Here is an 18716-nt window from a genome sequence, read left to right on the forward strand (position 1 = left end):
GCAGAGGGGCCAAAGAAGCAGCCCAGGGAGCTGGAGGCAGAGCAGCAGTACTGAGACAGTGGTGGAGCTGGGGCTGGAGCAGTCCGGAGCTGGGTATGGCGAGCAGCTGGGAAAAGCGAGGGGGACCCTGGGCAGCGGGCCCAGCACAGGGAGACGCCTCAGCCAAGAGGCTCTGCAGTGCAGGCTTGGATTGTAACCCCGACAGGGCGTGGGCGACATTGGGAAGAAGGGTCCTACCACTTAGAGCCTGAGAGCGTGTGGCCACCACCAGAGCAAGTGTCCAACCCACAGCATCCCTGCAGCAAAGCCAGGGCCTGAGAAGAAGGCCTGGGACTTACAAGGAACAGACTGTGAACTGCCCTGACGTTCCAGAGACACTGTTTGTGATGTTCCCTGCCACAGAGCGGGTTGATATTTCCTTTAACCTTTCCCATTTTTCCTTATTTTTAAAATTAATTGTTGATTAATTAACTTGCATTTGCTTTAACTTGTATGTAATGGCCAGAGAAGTGCCCAGTGCAGAGAGAGTACCCCGGAATGGGGACACCCTAGCCCCTGTCCTAGGTGACCACAGCAGGGTTGGGGGTCGAGCCCCCAAAGAATCCTGGGCCCAGCCTTGTTGGGATTACGAGGACTCTGCCAGACAGGAGGGTGGAAGGGGAGTCCTCAAGGGCAGGGAGGCCACTGGGTAAAGGAAGTGGGAGCGAGGACTCAGATGCTTTCGCTAGCCCACTTCACCGGGGTAGTGCAGAAGCCAGGAAAGTTCCCTATGAGAGCAGGACTATTCCCCCTCATACACTAACCCAAGATGGTGCAATGTGTTATGCACTAATGTGAGTTTTGCTTATATGGCCAATAAGCATAAATTGTTTGGTTTTTTTTTTTGTTTAATAGGCTGCAGTTTTACAAGAGCAAACTGCACAAACACCCTTTAGTATTATCCAGTCATCTGCTGCTGGTTTAATTGCCAAACTGACCCATGAAGGAGAAGGAAGTGTGTTGGGGATGTGAGGGAGGTGTTTCTTTTCAGGAAGAGCATGATTATTTGGGCTTAAAAGGATCACATCTCCCTTAAGTAAAGTAATCTACTTTATCGTGTTAAAATAATTTTTTTTCTGAGCTGATGTTGAAGTTGAGACCAATTTATTTACCCCCCCCCCCACAATTTATTCTTATCACTATAATAATTTATTGCCTCTCCTCGGAGACTACAGATGCTTGATTGCAAATTAAAATGTTAATATATAGTGAAAATGGTGTGGGAAAGAGACAGATGTAAACATGATTTCTAGAGTTGGCTGCTTAGTCATCCTGGGGGAGAGCTTTATCCCTTTGGCAGGAAAACGACTCACAGAGAGAGGGCCAACTTTTGATTTCAGTTACATTGGTGCCACCCTATTGAAATCTCAGAGGTTTAGCAGAAAACCCAATCAGCTGTTTGCTAAATTTACAGGAAAGGCATCCATATCGATTTGCTTAAAGCACTGAGTTTTTGCATAGCAGCCAGTGCTGAAAATCTTGAGTCCTTAGTTGATCTTGTTGTGTGGGCACAAAACAAATGTCAGTGTTTTTAATTTGTACCTTTTGGTGGCTGTTCCATTCACTCTCAGACCCAGTACTTCCTATGGTTGGGGAGTAGGATCCAGAACAAACCAATTCTATCTGATTCGTTAAATTTGCTCTGCTAACCAAGTGGGTGAGGTAATAACTTTTATTGGACCAACTTCTGTAGCTTGTCTCTTCCACCAACAGAAGTTGGTCCAATAAAAGATATTACCTCGCTCACCTTCTCTCTCTCGTCTTGGGACCAGCACAGCTACAACAACCTTGCTAACAAATCACCTTCTTCTTCGATCTTTTAAAATGTAAACTTTAGGTAGTGCTTCAGCATTGAATTATGACTTCCCTGTGGTTTGAACTTAGACACTGGAAATGCCAAATAACAAAACAAGGTATACTAGGTATCCTAGTAACCACTCAGCTTTTTCTTTCATTAAGATTTTGGGAGCTCCTTTCCTTTAGTTGGCTTAAACCTCACAGTCAAACACTGCTCTGACTGTTCAAAGGCTGCTGCCCTTAACAGTTTGTTTCAGTGCTTCACTCCTATCACACTTCTCAGCTAGACTAACATTTTTGCATATTTCTCTGCCAATCAGTGTTTGCTTAGCTTTGATGTCCCTTGAAGTATCTAAAAGCTTTTTGCCTGCCTCTAGCTTTGCCAAAGCCTTTAGTTTAATATTGAAAAGCATATGACATTGTCAGTATATAAGCCCGGGTTCTGTGTCTTCTGACAGAAAAGGGCAGCACATCTGAGATGTAATATTTATTTCACTAGAACATACTGTTTTTTGACTTCTGTGGTGATGGTTGGTTTCCTTCTAGATTATTTTTCCTCCACTTGATTTTTGACAGCTGCTGCATATCACTAATGCAGTGAGTGCGACTAATAGTTTGTACTGCTAGCACTATTCTAAACCATTCTGGTAAACATGAATCTAACCTCCACCTACAAGTTCAACTAATCACAGACCTAAAAATTACTGATAGCTAGGTGCAAGTGATCATGACTAGATAATATTTGTGTGCAAGCAGAATGAACTCCAAACCAATAATATATGTATTGTGCTTTAAAAGAGAAATAATCTGAATAAAAAAATGTAAAAAATTGGAAATTAAGAATATTTACTAGATGCCCAAAAAGCCAGAGCCCCCCAAATGAGAGAGAAGACTACACTGGGTAAAAACAAACAAACAAAAAACCCCCAACATGGTCTAGACAGGAAATGAAAGCTGCTGTAAACAAATGGAAGAAAGGGAAGGTAATTGTAATGAATATAGTTTGTTTCAATGGCTCTCAGCACCACCACTATGCAAATTATTCCAGCACCCTTACTTGTACTTGTACATGGTTCTCATCCAAGGACAAGCAAGACCCAACATGAATATCTTACTACTTCTCCTGTACCCAGAGCAGGAACTGCTCTGTGTGACCTGTAACTCCATTTAATTGGGAGGGCATTTGAATGTTGGTCAAGTTGGTACCAAGTTGCTGTCATTAGTTGGAGACTTCAGGTTTATGTGGATCTAATTGTTAGGGCTTTGCAAAATTTTCCTGTTGAAACCTGAATCAAGATGAAATGAAGGTCATGCTGTCCAAAGTTTGCAAATACTCTGGCAAATCTGAGCAAAGTTCCAGGAAGCCTGTGCTGCCTTATATTTTTGGTAGAGTATTATCATGTTTTGAAGCCTAAACTTAAAGCCAAACTAAAGAGATGTGAGCCCATTTGAGGAAGCCAGGTCTTGGGAGCTGAAATAACAGTTATATACAGAGGTATTAGTACAGCTATCATATTAACAGCATTATCCATTAGGCTCAGCACCAGGGTCTTGTCTCTTAATCATTCATCCAGCCAACCCTCCTCTGAATCCATGCTATTGGAGTACAGTTTCTGGCTGTGTGGTTTAGTTGAAACCCTTGTGAAGGCATCTCTTTTTTTAAAGCACATTTGGCATCTTAAAGTCTTCTATCAAATTGTTCCTAGCATTTTGCCAGATACAATACTAGGGACTTGGTCCTGAATTCTACAATCTCTGTGCAATCAGAGCAATTTTTGCCACTTTGCCTGCATTACTGGAGTGATGCTAGAGAAGAGGGAAAGTCTTCGTTCTGTGTTAAGATGTTCTTTGTCCTTGAAAGGTCAATAATAACTCCAGTCTCTGATATTTGAGATTTAAAAATGATATCTGCAACTTGGGCATTTTTAGAGCTTGGCTTTCTTCAAGGAATTCAGAAACTATTGTGTAAAATGAATTACTAATTATGAAGTTTAATTGCAAGGGTTTATGGGTGCTCTGTTTAGTGAATTCAATTAGGTTAGGATCTTCGGCACTATCAGGGTTTTTTTTTTTTTTAAGCATAACTTTCTGGAGTGATGGGATTGTGCCACCCAATCAGCGTGATACATTTTTGCAGCAACGTCACCACTTGATGCTCCATATTTAGAGATGATGTGCCTGCAAAATTTGCTGTCACAGAAAAAGTACCTTGATCATGATCACAGACCTCTGCCCCCTTTCTCCAAAGGCTGATTCTGTCTTGCTCCTCTTCAGAGACTAGACTTTAACCACTGGGAAGCAGATTCTGATGCACTTGTGATTCTGCTGGCCCTCTTTCATTCACTGAGTGCAGACTTCAGACATTCAGTAGTTAGTTAAATCTAAAGAGTATGAAATGATCATCACAGTAACAGGAAGACTTAATTAAGTGCAGAATTATGCAATTTGATCATCTTGGTAAAATTGCATAAATCGTTTTTCCTGTAGGGAGTAAATGTTAGAATCAGATGTATTATAATAGATTGATAAATTAGGGTTCCACTTGAGTTTTTTGCCTGTTTCTTGTCATCTAATTTATATTCATATATTATGTAAACTTGGATATTTTTAAAAAGTAAATGGAATGTTTTCGATGTGTCTTCTTCATATTTTGTGTACTGTCATCTTTTATTTTATGCACACACCACCGAATAGCTTTGTTTTCAGATTCTAAAACTCTTATTTTCAGTGTATTTGAGTCTGTTTCACAACTATATTCCTTTTCTTTTGGTTTTTCCTTTCTTGGGTAACATACAGGAAATAGAATAATTACTGAAACATATGAGCAGATTGTCCTAATAGCTATCCCCTTCCTAAGGGTTCATGCTTTCAAAAAGGTAGATCCCAGTTTGTTAAATGCCTTGAAAGCCCACAACTGAATTGTAGTCATAAATCTGAAGACTTGATAGTACCTGTTCGTTTGTTGAAAAAGTTGTGGTGGCGTGTTCTTAGGCACAAATTGCATCCATAAAAGTCAGACTGGGCTTGGCTTCAAATATACCTCTAAATGTCAAGTCTTTGGGAAATAACACCTTGACTTTGAGTAGACTTATTGACAGATTTATTGGCATTCTGGGTTTAGCAGAGAGCTATTGGCCTCAAATATGATACTTTTCCATTAACTAAAGATACTTTTGGTTTTCTCTTCAGTCATGATTACTGCTTGATAACTCATCGCAGAAATAGCTATCATAATTTCTAATGCCATTTTCTGTAGTTTGACTTTCAATGAGTGCACTTTTCCTATCTGTTTGAGATTTGATCATCCCTCTATATTTCAGGGCTTGGAAGGTCTACTCACTTGTTATATTTCGGTTTCCAGAGGTTCAGCACCTGTACACCTAAATATTTCCTATTTTGGGATTTGTCTGGTCTTCCGTTTTAAAATTCCCCCGTCTTTTTTCCATGCATGAGGTATTTCCTTGCCTGCTTTCTTTTATTCAGATTTTCCTACTGTACCTTGATCACTTCATTTTTCATTACCTTGTGTTGATGAAACTGGAGAACCTTTTTTTTTTTGACACATTTCTGAAGACCTATTGAAGCTTAACTGTCAACTGCTCTTTAAAGATTTGTCTATATCTACCACATACTGAATCTGTCCATATTCTTGCTTTTGTATTTTTTTTAAGAAGAAATCATCCTTTTTGTCAGATTTTCCTCTGTTTTGTGCAGGTAGTGTTGATTTGTTTAATAAGTGCACGGACTGAAATGAAGTAGTCAAGACAGTTTCAGTTCTGATAGATGACTGCCAAATGTTAACAGATCTTATTGGGAGAAGTAGAGGCTTGTTCTACATTCCGGATTTGCCCCAGTTCCAGCTATCAGTGGAACCTGTGATTTGCATTGATTAAGCATTGCATTGATAACCCTTTGAAACAAGGGAAAGATACACAAAGAAAAATCATGGCTTCTCTTGTCCAGTTTGCAAGAGTGCAACTCACTCAGTTGCTGGTTGCAGATGACTGAATGGAACTGATCCCAAGTGTCATCAAGGCTTTGACGCCATAATTTAGTTTAATTTTGCTCAAGTTCTTAGTGAAATATGTGGAAATATTCTCATGTTGCAACACCTTCTTTATCCAGAAACTGTGGATGTGGCCTTAAACACAGTGGTACAAATTATGTAGAACTCTGAAGTTTTGTGCATTTATGCTGCAGTTTACAACATGACCTGAATTTTCCCTCTGTCAGCAAAAGCAGTGCAGGCAGGAACTTGATGTCAGCCCAATCATCACCTCCAACATCAGGACAAGAGGAGGATCTCTGTTGTCAGAATGACTTGGTGTTGCAGAGCTCCAGTCAGGTGGAGTGTCTCGTGCTGGTACCAAAATGCATCTGGAAAAAAAGATGCTTTTATTTTTGTTCATTGCGATCTTCAGAAAATTTAAACATTTGGAGGCATCTGCTTATAAACTAAAATTTATTTTTGATTTTTTTTAAAAAAACTTCAATTTTATTGTAGGGAACAATACAATACAAATATTAATTGTGATCACAAGTTCATGTCATTTAGTGTAGTGACTAGTTCAAGAGATATAAATTGTACACATGAAAATATAGTGTCGTCCCTCTAGTAAGGAATACAGTGTTGTGAGAGTACTGCCATAGGGGGCCAGTCTTGGAGTACTTAGTAACAGGAGACACCTGTCCAAGTATTTGTGATTGAGGGACTGTTTTCTGACAGTCATCTACTCCAGTGAGGACACTTTGCAAACCTACATTAGCCAAAAATCTCTAGTGGGTGCAATCTGGTATATACATTCACCTGTAAGTATCCAAGCAAAAAGGAATAATTAGAGCAGTAGCCTGTTGTTGATGGACCTCTGACTGTTGCCTATGGCTGATGGTGCAGTTTGGAGAATATTAACTAGGTGGTGCTCCCCTAATAACATCACAGATAGAAAGTTTTCAGTTACATTTGGCATTTCTAAGCATATGGTTAATGACAGCCATCTTGCTGAAAAGTAACCTCCTATCAGACTACAAAGTAAACTGTGATCTTACATGCAGAAATTGTATGGCAGTTTTCACCCTACTGTTAGGTTTGTTTGAGATACTTATATCTAAGTTATTATATTATCGGTGGTAGCCTTGTTAGTCTGTATCCACGAAAACACCAAGGAGTCTGGTGAAGAAGTGGTTTTTTACCCACGAAAGCTTGTGCCCAAATAAATGTTAGTCTTTAAGGTGCTACCGGACTCCTTGTTGTTTCCTTGGATATATAAGTAACATTCTCCTACTCTCATTTTTCAGCTCATGTCCCTAATTCAGGTGTCTGTGACAGTCACTTCATAGTTCAGTAGAGATTAAATAAAGAACTCATCCACACAAAGCAAACAAAAACTTCAGTTTATTTTTGTGGGGCCTGAAATACCTGGCTGCCCTGGATCTCTCCACACAGTGCAGTATAGAACTTCACATAGTCTCTGCAGTCTGTCTTGTGCTACTTTCTAGCTGTCTACCTTGGCTTCTTTCTTTGCTGCCAGCATCAGTTCTGGTGCAGGGAAATTCCACAGCCTCACTCTACTTAAAGTCACAGTATTTTATTCACCCTTCATAAAATGACTTGAACCATTTTGCTTAACTGTTGAATAGTAACTGCAATAATTTTTATGTCTAGCACCTGGGAATCTTAAAATGTTTTCCAAAAACTAAACGTTGCAAGAAGCCTGTGGAGTAGGTGAGGGATGGATGTATATGGATCACTTCACCTGTCACTGAATTACAGCCCCTGGGGGAAAAGAGGGGAGCAGATGTGCTCTTCACATTAATTTGTTATAAAAACTGAAAACATTCACTGGTAGCCACCTGAAACTGAAAAATGTTCGTTAGACTGCAATTGAGTGAGTGTGAATCTAGCAGCAATACCAGGTTTAATATCCTTTATTTCTACAGAGAATGTCACAAGATCTTTAATAGCCATCAGTGCTCAGTCTTGCATTCAGATCTGCATTAATTTTTCAGATGTGACAAACCCAAGTTTTTGGTCTGGTTGAGTGCATCATTTACTAGTACTACTTCAGCACCAAATTATCTTTTAAAAACTAGCATTAGTGCAGGGATGGAAACTGGTTTGCTGTCCTTTATATTGATTTCTCAGTTGATACAGACTTTCTTTTTCCATTGGGATTTCCAAGTAAAGAACAAAGATTAAAATACTAGTGTGTATGTGTAATATATATTGCAATACATGTGTATTCCTCCTCATGAGAAACTTCCATTATCCTTAACTCTGTTATCTGAAGGAGTTTAATATCTGAGCTAATGCTGGACATGGGTGTTTTGAGAAGAGAGATGTTTGGATAATAGGGAGAGTAGGAAGCTGGGGGACATGGTTAGGAATTACATTTGGGAGTATCCAATGAAAGTGAGAGGGGTTTGGAGCAGTGCAGGTAAACTCACCTAGCTAAAGCTATTAAATGCAGAGGCTCAGTGCTGGAGCATTTCAACTAGATTGGTTAATTCCTTTCACGCTTCCAAGCTTGCCTTTCCACAGCTCTGCCATTCTCCTTTGTAAAAACAGAACATGCTTTGAGGTATGGAGGGCTGCATCTTACCTGAACCATCAGTTATTGATGGTTTTGGATATTGACCGAGACATCTGGATAATTTGCATTGTACAGGGTTTTTTTGTTGTTGTTTTTTTTAGTAGAAAATATAAATACCTAAAATTTGGGGATGTGATGTGTTGGGCTAGGTAACAGACACATAGTTATAATAAAATATTTTCGATCATACACTCAAAGTTAAAAGAATATTTAAGCTGCAAAGTCAACCATTCAAAAAGTCAGAAAATGCCAGAATTAAGGTAGTCTGCGCAAACCTCTGCCATTAGAGCTAATAGCAATCATAGATCAGCACTAGAGGGGGATGGGACTCCTTGCCACTGGGTTTCACAATATTTGCTCACAATAGGGGAATGGTGGGACTCTGGTATCTTGGGTTCTATTCCAGCTCCCGGGGATGGGGGGCGGGGGGAGAGTATGAGTTTGTGGGCACAGACTCTGCCTGCTCCCTGTCCCCTCTTGCTTTGGCTCTTGATCTGACCTATCTTCACGCCTTCCTCCACCCTCACTGCCCCCAATTCCTAGTCTCTTTCCCACATGCAAATTCCCAGTTTCCCTGTATCCCTCTCGTAATCCCCCTGCCACCTGGTGTTAGTGCTACAGAGAGGTGTTAAGGCTGCTAAATTGTTACTGCCACCAGGGTTACTGTTCTTGGAGGTCCGATGTCAGCTTTATTCGCAGCAAATGCAGTTTACCTATTCAGCAGACCTTGAAGTTATTCATAAAGACCACAGGCTCAGTTCAGAGGTAAAGGCACTCCGCCAGGTTTATTGTTGACAAGCACAGTACTAGCACCCTGGCTCAGTGGTTATGGGTACACTAACATATGTATGCCTACAGCAATGGTATCAGCTCACTCATACACCAGTATGTTGTCCCCTCTGCGAGTACAAAGATGCCCCTCATAGAATTCTCCTTCTATACATTGGTACAAACATGTTATGTATTACACTCCAGATGTTGTTAGTGACCATCCTCATCCTTGTGCCTGCTGGTTAGAACAAAACATCCTCATCCATTATCCCATCCTTATTTTATGAGGGGTTGATGTGCTCTTGTACCATCTCTCAACAATGTATTTACATAGTTAGTTACTTGACAGATCTGTGTGTTTTGGTACTGTCCTCTCCAGTCAGGAACATGCTTACTTGGTTAGCTATTCTGCCAAAGCCAGGTCTACTCTGGTTCACAACCTTTGGTTCATACTATTACTTATGCTTAGGGCTCCAGCAACCAGTTCTGAGTGTGTCTGTCTAACTGGTGCCCCTTACTTAGGCTTTATCTACAGGGGTAAGTCGACCTAAGTTACTCAACTCCAGCTACATGAATAATGTAGCTGGAGTCAATGTAGCTTAGACTGACTTACTGCAGTGTCTACACCACACTGGGTTGATGGGAGACACTCTCCTGTTGACTTATCTTATGCTTCTTGTTCTGGTGGAGTACCGGAGTCGACAGGAGAGCGAACTGCAGTCAATTTAGTGGGTCTTCACTAGACTCGCTAAATTGACCCCCTGTGCATCGATTGCTGCAGTGTTGATCCCTGGTAAGTGTAAACATATGTTTAGTATTTGACAGCTGTCAGCCTACAGTGTAACATCACCATTGGCATGCTGGACATGACCTCAGACTTCAGTTTAGGCATCAAAACAGTTACATTTTATATTTGTTATAACATATTTGGTTCAGTGAAGTTTTAAGTTCTCTATGAACATAAATCATATGCGACATGAAAGCACTCACTTTCACGGGTGCTGGTTTCTGATCAAAAACTCCATCACCGTTCAACCTTAAGTCAAACTACTTTTCACAGAAAAACTCAAGTGCCAAATGTGAACATAAGCAACTGCCAAATTTAAGACAACAGGTTCTCAGTAATATTTCCAAAAGGCAAAAAAAAAGTTTAGTAATTTAACAATGGGTTAGGAAATTTTTATAATTAAGGATCATTTAGCATCTGACTTCCATGTACAGATTCTATCTGCTACCCAAGATCCATAAACCTGGAAATCCTGGATGCCCCATCATCCCAGGCATTGGCACCCTGACAGCAAGATTGTCTGGCAATGTAGACTCCCTCCTCAGGCCCTACGCCACCAGCACTCCCAGCTATTTTCAAGACACCACTGACTTCCTGAGGAAACTACAATCCATTGGTTATCTTCCTGAAAACACCATCCTAGCCACTATGGATATAGAAGCTCTCTACACCAACATTCCACACAAAGATGGACTACAAGCTGTCAGGAACAGTATACCTGATAATATCACGGCAAACCTGGTGGCTGAACTTTGTGACTTTGTTCTCACCCATAACTATTTCACATTGGGGACAATGTATACCTTCAAATCAGTGGCACTGCTATGGGTACCCGCATGGCCCCACAGTATGCCAACCTTTTTATGGCTGACTTAGAACAACGCTTCCTCAGCTCTCGTCCCCTAACGCCCCTACTCTACTTGGGCTATATTGATGACATCTTCATCATCTGGACCTATGGAAAAGAAGCCCTTGAGGAATTCCACCATGATTTCAACAATTTCCATCCCAACGTCAATCTCAGCCTGGACCAGTCCACACAAGAGATCCGCTTCCCAGACACTACAGTGCCAATAAGCGATGGTCACACAAACACCACCCTATACCGGAAACCCACTGATCGCTATTCCTACCTACATGCCTCCAGCTTTCATCCAGACCACACCACACGATCCATTGTCTACAGCCAAGCTCTATGATACAACCGCATTTGCTCCAACCCCTCAAACAGAGACAAACACCTACAAGATCTCTATCAAGCATTCTTACAACTACAGTACCCACCTGCTGAAGTGAAGAAACAGATTGACAGAGCCAGAAGAGTACCCAGAAGTCACCTACTACAGGACAGGCCCAACAAAGAAAATAACAGCACGCCACTAGCAGTCACCTTCAGCCCCCAACTAAAACCTCTCCAACGCATCATCAAAGATCTACAACCTATCCTGAAGGATGACTCATCACTCTCATGGATCTTGGGAGACAGGCCAGTCCTTGCCTATAGACAGCCCCCAAACCTGAAGCAAATACTCACCAGCAACCACACAAGCTTTCCTAGCAAACAATTTTCTGCACATAGATGTTCATAGTGCTGCTCAGTCTCTGTTGATGTGGCTATGCTGCCCATGCTGTGATCATTGCAAATATTTTTTACCTTGAAGAATCCATTTCTGCTACCAGTGTGAATTGTTGTAAGACTGAACTTCTTTCCGTTAGATTCCTGCAGATAGCTTAGCAGAATTCTCTTTCGATCTTGAACTCTATACTTTAATTTTAAATGTTTGTTGCTCATACATAAAAGGCTGCAGTATGTTATTAAATAAACCATATGGGGGCTATTAAAACTGTGTGCTGCTTTACTACCAGTGCTTTTAATATAATACATGTAAGCAACATTATTATTTGCATGGGTAGCAGAATGTTAACTGCGAAAATAAAAGCTTCACAATTATGATCTGCTGATTATTTCACCTTCCTAAAGATGTAATGCTTTAAATCATGAGGCACTTCAAGACTGCCAATAGCAACCTCAGTTATGATTTGGGGCTTGTTCATATACACACAGCTTTGGTAATGTTGTCTGGATTTCCTGATTGACTCGACTGTGTCTGAAGGAAAGTCATGTAGGCTAGCATTTTTAAAGAACTCTAATGGTTAAACACCTAAAACTCAAAGAAATTCATTGGGGGTTGGGTGCCTAGTTTCTTTATAAGTCCTTGAAAATCCTGGCCTAACTATCCCTCAATTTTTCTCAATGTATGGCATATAGATACTTCAATAACTACCTCACAAGACCTCATACATATGGCCAAATTAGTGCATTAGGGCTGAATGGGCAGTAGTCTAGTCCAGAAGAATAAACCATTGTGAAGATGGGATTAGAGCTGAATGAATAACAGATTCTTAAAAACAAAATAATAATGAACATCCTTTTGGGCTAAATTGAATGATTAGATTTTTGGTTGATCGAAAAGGTAAAAAATACGTTGTGTCCAATGAAATGGTCTGTTAGCCATTAAACTAAATGTTTCATTTAGATGAAAATTTTTTAATGTTTTTAACTTTTTTAAATTCCATTTTGAATCAAAAATAGAAACTTTTGAAAATATCAAAATGAAACATTTTGATTTTTTTTCAAATTGTTTTTTACTGAAAACTTGGTGACATGAGTACCTTCTAGACAGGCCTTTCAGTCATGTTTAACCCCCATGATTTAGATTTGGTTGGGACAAAAGAGGTTCTAAAATGCCCTTGTAGGCCAGCATGGACATGACCAAACTATGTTACATCCATGTTCTAAATCTGTGTTCTAGTGTTATATCTATCTTGAGTGAGAACATCATATAGCTAATGCATTTTTGGCCCTGTGTCCCAATTTACTGGGCAAAATGTGAGAAATAGATTGAAAAACCTGCTTGACCATTTGTGGAGGCTCAAAGAGTTCAGTTGCCTTTTTTAAATGATCTTGTACATCATCATGTTCCCTGGGTTTGAGTGGAGCTGAAAACAGAAGCATCGTTATGCATGGGAAAGGACATTTTGGGCAGAATTTTCAGCCCATGCCAAAATTAGGATTTATTGATCATCAAAATGGATTCAAGATTGCTATCTGTAAGACGTCTGAATAAATATAATTAGCTCTGGGGAAATATCTGGGCATTTGGACAATTTAAAACTCACATCTTTGGTTATTACTACCAAACAGGCTGTACTGAGGCCTTTGTGGAATGAAGCTGTCATGCTGTTTGGTCAGAGAGAAACTTAGCCTAGAAAAACAACTTCAAAAGAAAAGCACACTACGCTTTCACACACATTTTCTAGCAAGTTGTGGTCTTCAAAATGTATGACAATGGCTAACAAATAATGGCTTGAATTCTGATTAGTGGGCACTGTTTGATTACATTTCTATTTGGTGGTATAGGTGGGTCTTATAAGGTACCAAATTGTGTATTTTAATTTTCAATTAACATTGGACTGGGAACAGTTATGGGTATGGCAGTTTCTGCTGCTAAAGCTGTAACATGGATTTATCTTTATACAGGTTATATGAAGGAAAAGAACAGACAGAATTTGAGGAATCCATGAGGAGACTCTTTGAATCCATCAACAATCTTATGAAAAGCCAGTATAAAACTACCATTTTGTTGCAGGTTGGTACTTCAGAAACAACAATATGTTTTGTTCATTGACAGTGTAGTCGTGGTGATACATTTAGATTATTTATTCTTTACCCATTACATATCTATTCCTTAACTGGCAGAGCATAGATGGACAGTTTGTTTAATTACTTTGAAGCCTACTCATGTCCCTTTTCCCATCTCTCTCTATTCTCCATCTCCTGGTGGCTCTGTCTAGTGCCTGCTCCCACCCACCCACTCAAAGTGGCAGAGGAGGTTCCCCCTCCTTGGGTGGGAAGGTTGCCTAGTGGTTAATGCACAGGCCTCGGGGCTCAGGTATTCTGGGTTTGATTCTCTGCTCTGCCACAGGCTCCCTGCTTAGCCTTGGGAAAGTCACTTCACCTCTGTGTGCCCTAGATCCCATCTGTCAAATGGGGCTAATGCTGACCCTGCCTCCTAGGCTAAATCCATTCATGGCTCTGTGATGATGGGGGAAATGGAGATACCAATGCGGGTAGATTTGGGCTGAATTTCTCCACAGCCAGAGAATGAGAGCCAGCTCCGCAGGGGGGATGGGAGAGAGAGGGGCTCAGGCCAGCTCCGCACAGAGTGGGGTCGGGGCTTCAGTCCTCCAGCTTCTGCCACTAGGGGTGGCTGGGGCTCCGAGCCGGGGACTTCAGCCCCACATGTTCTGCCAGAGTCCAGGGCTCCTGCCCGCCCTCCACCCCCAGTGCGGCTCCTGCCGGGCCTTCTCCTCCCTCCCCCCACAGTGCAGCTCCTGATGGGGTCCAAGGCTTTTCCTCCCCCAATCCACCACTGCACCCAGCCCTAGCCTAGCTGGGCTCCCTTGAGTAACCTGATGCCTTCTGTGGCCAGAGTGGAGCCTGGCTGGCAGGGAGCAACCATACTCTTGGAGGACATGGCCATCAGCCCAAGAGGTGTGGAGCGGCCCTCGGTGGCTGTGCTTCCGCTAATAGACCAGCACTCCTGCCCACGCCTAACCCTAAGGCTTTTTTTTTTTTTTTGTGAGACTCATTCAGCCCCTGCTGGAGTGGGGAGGTGGGAAACAGCTGATCGCAGCCTGCCCGCCAAACAGCTCATCACAGCTGCACACAGGCTACCCATAGGAAACAGTGCAGCTACTGAGGCACCTGCAAAACAGTTGATCCCTGGCTGCCAACAGCTGGTCAGCCCCGTGGGTGCTGAGCACCCCCTATTTTTTTTCTGTGGGTGCTCCACCCCCGGAGCACCCACCAAGCCAGCACCTATGGGTAGGCCCCCAATTCCTCTTGAATTTCAATGGGAAGAGAATACCTAACACTTAGGATCTCTGGGTTACATTTTCCTTAAGGTGGTGACTCTAGTATATTAATTAAACAATCTGTCCCAACTCATAGTTGGCTCAGACACTCTGATTTCCTTCCCCAGACCTGAGAAAGGGCTCTCTAACACAAAAGCTTGTACCATCCAACAACAGACATTGGTCCAGTAAGATACTGCCTTACCTACCTTGTGTATCTCAATTAAAAAATAGACGTTTTGGTGTCTGAGCTTTTACAATGAGTTATCTAGACAGCAGAAACTACTGACTATAGGTTGAAGGCTTTGCAGTCATGTAAATGTCAGTCACTTTTATCATCCACAGAGACTCTCATCTGTGAATAAACATAAGATACTTGCACAAAAATCAGGAAGAGAAGGGTTTACTAAGATATATCCAACTCTGCATAAATTATAAATTAATATGCCCCTAGTAGCAATAAAAATCTGAAGTTTGCGTGTGGCCTTATAGCAGGATATTGATTGTTTTCAGGAAGGATGGTAACATTAGCATTTTATGAACCCTTTAATGCCCCATTTTTCATACTGTTGGATTTGATTTTTTGTTTTGCTTAGTTCTCTGTTTTGGTATCTTTGATTTAAAATGCAGTGGAAATGGAAGACTAAGCAGAGCAAATTTGCGGCTGTATTTGGTTCATTTCAACTATCCTTTTTGGAGTTACATTTCCCCTGATGCTTTCCTTAGAATGATGCACAGAGCTGTAAAGGAACTAAAAACATAAATCTATTTTCAGCTGAATAATAACGTGCTTCCAATAATTTTCCCAATGTGTTGGAAAGGAATTCAGGATGTTCTGTACCCTATATGACAAATGTATAGATGATTTGCCAGGAGCAGGCGAAGTATTTGGAACAGATTGCATCAGGAGCAGGATACTTTTTGGATTTTAAAAATATTTTGCAACTGTCATAACTATAAAGGGACGGGTAACCAACTTTCTGTATACAGTGCTGTAAAATCCCCCCTGGCCAGAGGCAAAACTCTTTCACCTGTAAAGGGTTAAGAAGCTGAGGTAACCTCGCTGGCACCTGACCCAAAAGGACCAATGAGGGGACAAAATACTTGCAGATCTGGAGGGGGTGGGGGACAAAGGGTTGTCTGTCTGTCTGTGTGATGCTTTTGCCGGGAACAGATTAGAAATGCAAGCCTTACAAGTCCTGTAAATTAGTAAGTAATCTAGCTAGAAAATGCGTTAGATTTTCTTTTGTTTAATGGCTGGTAAAATAAGCTGTGCTGGAGGAAATGTGTATTCCTGTTTTTGTCTTTTTTTGTAACTTAAGGTTTTGCCTAGAGGGATTCTCTCTGTTTTCAATCTGATTACCCTGTAAGGTATTTACCATCCTGATTTTACAGAGGTGATTCTTTTACCTTTTCTTTAATTAAAATTCTTCTTTTAAGAACCTGATTGATTTTTCACTGTTCTTAAGATCCAAGCCTTCTCCAGGAAAGGGGATGTAGGGCTTGGGGGGATATTTTGGGGGAAGACATCTCCATGTGGTCTCTTTACCTGTTCTTTGTTTAAAACGCTTGGTGGTGGCAGCATACTGTTCAAGGACAAGGCAAAGTTTGTACCTTGGGGAAGTTTTTAACCTAAGCTGGTAAGAATAAGCTTAGGGGGTCTTTCATGCAGGTCCCCACATCTGTACCCTAGAGTTCAGAGTGGGGAAGGATCCTTGACAGCAACAAAGCAGTATCCAGAAGTATTCAGTAGAATCGTAGTTCAGCACTACATAGTGTAATGGGTTGTACTCTACATTGCTTATAACACACTGTTAATGTTAGAATATCTTAATACCTGTATTGCATAGGAGGCACGTGCAAAAATTTCAATGTCTCCTGCATTTAGTTTCCGAGTATTCAAGCTTGTTAGAGTGAGATCTCTGGAGTAAAAGTAATTAAATACGTTCGAGGCATTCATATTGCACAGTGGCTGTGTCTTGTAAGTACGTAAACCCATAGCTTGCTTAGTGAAAATGATCAAAATATACATGCAGGATTTCCCATAGGATGAATGGAAGGAAATCTTCAACAAAAGGAGTACTCCTGTTAATTGATCTGGTTCTTTTACTTTGAGATGTTGTTAATCACATCTTTTGATACCTTCTAACACCACTTAGCCTGTTTCAATGAAGTTTCTAATAGAAACATGAACAAAATTTTACAGATGTAATGACTGACAATGTTTGGGGGTATTTTTAGTTCCGCTTGAGTGCAAACATTTTGTTTAAAATGTTCTTTGTTTTTCATTCTTGTGAAAACAGTCTTCATGATCAGAATGAACAACTCAAATGAACGTCACTAGCCATGGGAAACTTGTCTAGTTAGCAATTTGTGTCATCCCCGAGATAAGCAGAATATCTTTTGTTCTATGTGGAAAATGGATTACCAATGGGAATAAGGGACTGCTATCCCACATTGGATTAATGTTGGGTTATGTGGGATGGGAGTGGAAGTTAAGACAGAATTTAGTTCTGCAGCCAACAGAGTTACTCATAAAAAAAAAAAAGTTAGCCACGCTGCAACAGTCATTTAAAAGATGTACATAGTAGCAGTAAGATTGCCATACGTATTTATGGCTACATTGCTCATGTTTAGGGTGGTGGTTTCTATATACTGTACTGGAATTTTAAAATTGCACCTGTCTGGCAAAGAGTTCCTGTCATGCAGTGTGAATACCATTGAGTATGTTTTTGAAAATATAAAAATATTTAAAAACTCCTTTCCTTCAGGGCATGAGGAATTTTAAGGCTGTACAGGTGTGTATGTACTGGAATAAGTAGGTAGTGATATGGTAAACCGATGGAATGGCTATATGTACTCTGTGTTTTTATGCTTTTGTTAATTATAACTATTTTAAACATGCATTTTGTCTTTTCTAATGAGTTATATCAAATATGAAAAAGGTATTGTTTTGTGGTAACAAAACAATTTCCACAAATAAACATGTCTTTTGTTATGTTTAATTATCCTCTTCAACTACTGTATGATTCAGAATAAAAATAAATGCTTTTGTTTTAAGCCCAGACAGAGAAGGCAGATCTGGTTTGGCTGAGCCCCTGATTTTATCAGAAAATCATAGTTTCAGCACAAAATTGATAGTTCATGCACAGATTATTTTAAAAGATATAGCTGTCTGGAAGGTAGAACTGCCTTAAACATGCCCAAATCCAATAAATAATGATCAATGAATGAATATTTAAAGAACTCAGTGGGAGAGGTTGAGACCTCAAGGAGGAGAAATGCCTTTTAACTCAGGTTTCTGCAGCAAGAAATTAAGTACTAACTGTATATTAGAAAAGCTAGATTCTAGAATGGAAATCCACAGCAAATGCATACGTGAACTGACTCAAAATTAGATCAGCTGACCACTTGAATGGTAAAACTAGAATATATAATAGAGGGTATACTACTTTAAATCTCGGTGATCAAGGTTGTTAACTTCTGCTTAGATTTTCCCTGCTTGTGAGAGAGGTAGAAGTGTCAGATTTAGCACTGGAAAAGCCAGTGTCTAGGAGAAAATCTATCTTGAGAATATGGTGAAAAAGAATCATTGGCCTTAAGATCACTCTGGTTGTTGGATCAGCTCCAAGAGGAACATTGCTCAGGAATCCTTGTAGATCCTGACTTGCAAACACTTCCTGTGAAGCAGCAAAAAATAATCTAGTTTTCCCATCATTAAAACCAGCTGCTCACAGTGGGACCATTCCTACCAAGGGAGAGTAACAAATAGGTGGAGGAGGAGTAGATAATGGAACAAGACTTCCAAATACCTG

General features: G+C 40.6%; 1 protein-coding gene across 3 annotated transcripts in view; it reads left to right on the forward strand.

The window, feature by feature from the left end:
- DOCK2 (dedicator of cytokinesis 2) overlaps positions 1 to 18716 on the forward strand; it is a 495629-nt gene that overhangs the window by 108455 nt on the left and 368458 nt on the right. For all 3 annotated transcript variants that reach the window (XM_037906215.2, XM_043520976.1, XM_043520978.1), the window contains one exon: positions 13526 to 13634. In XM_037906215.2, the coding sequence (XP_037762143.1) occupies positions 13526 to 13634 (109 nt within the window). The remainder of the gene's footprint in view (positions 1 to 13525; positions 13635 to 18716) is intronic.

The sequence above is a fragment of the Chelonia mydas genome, chromosome 8 (genome assembly GCF_015237465.2).
Source record: "Chelonia mydas isolate rCheMyd1 chromosome 8, rCheMyd1.pri.v2, whole genome shotgun sequence".
In the NCBI taxonomy this organism is placed as follows: domain Eukaryota; kingdom Metazoa; phylum Chordata; order Testudines; family Cheloniidae; genus Chelonia; species Chelonia mydas.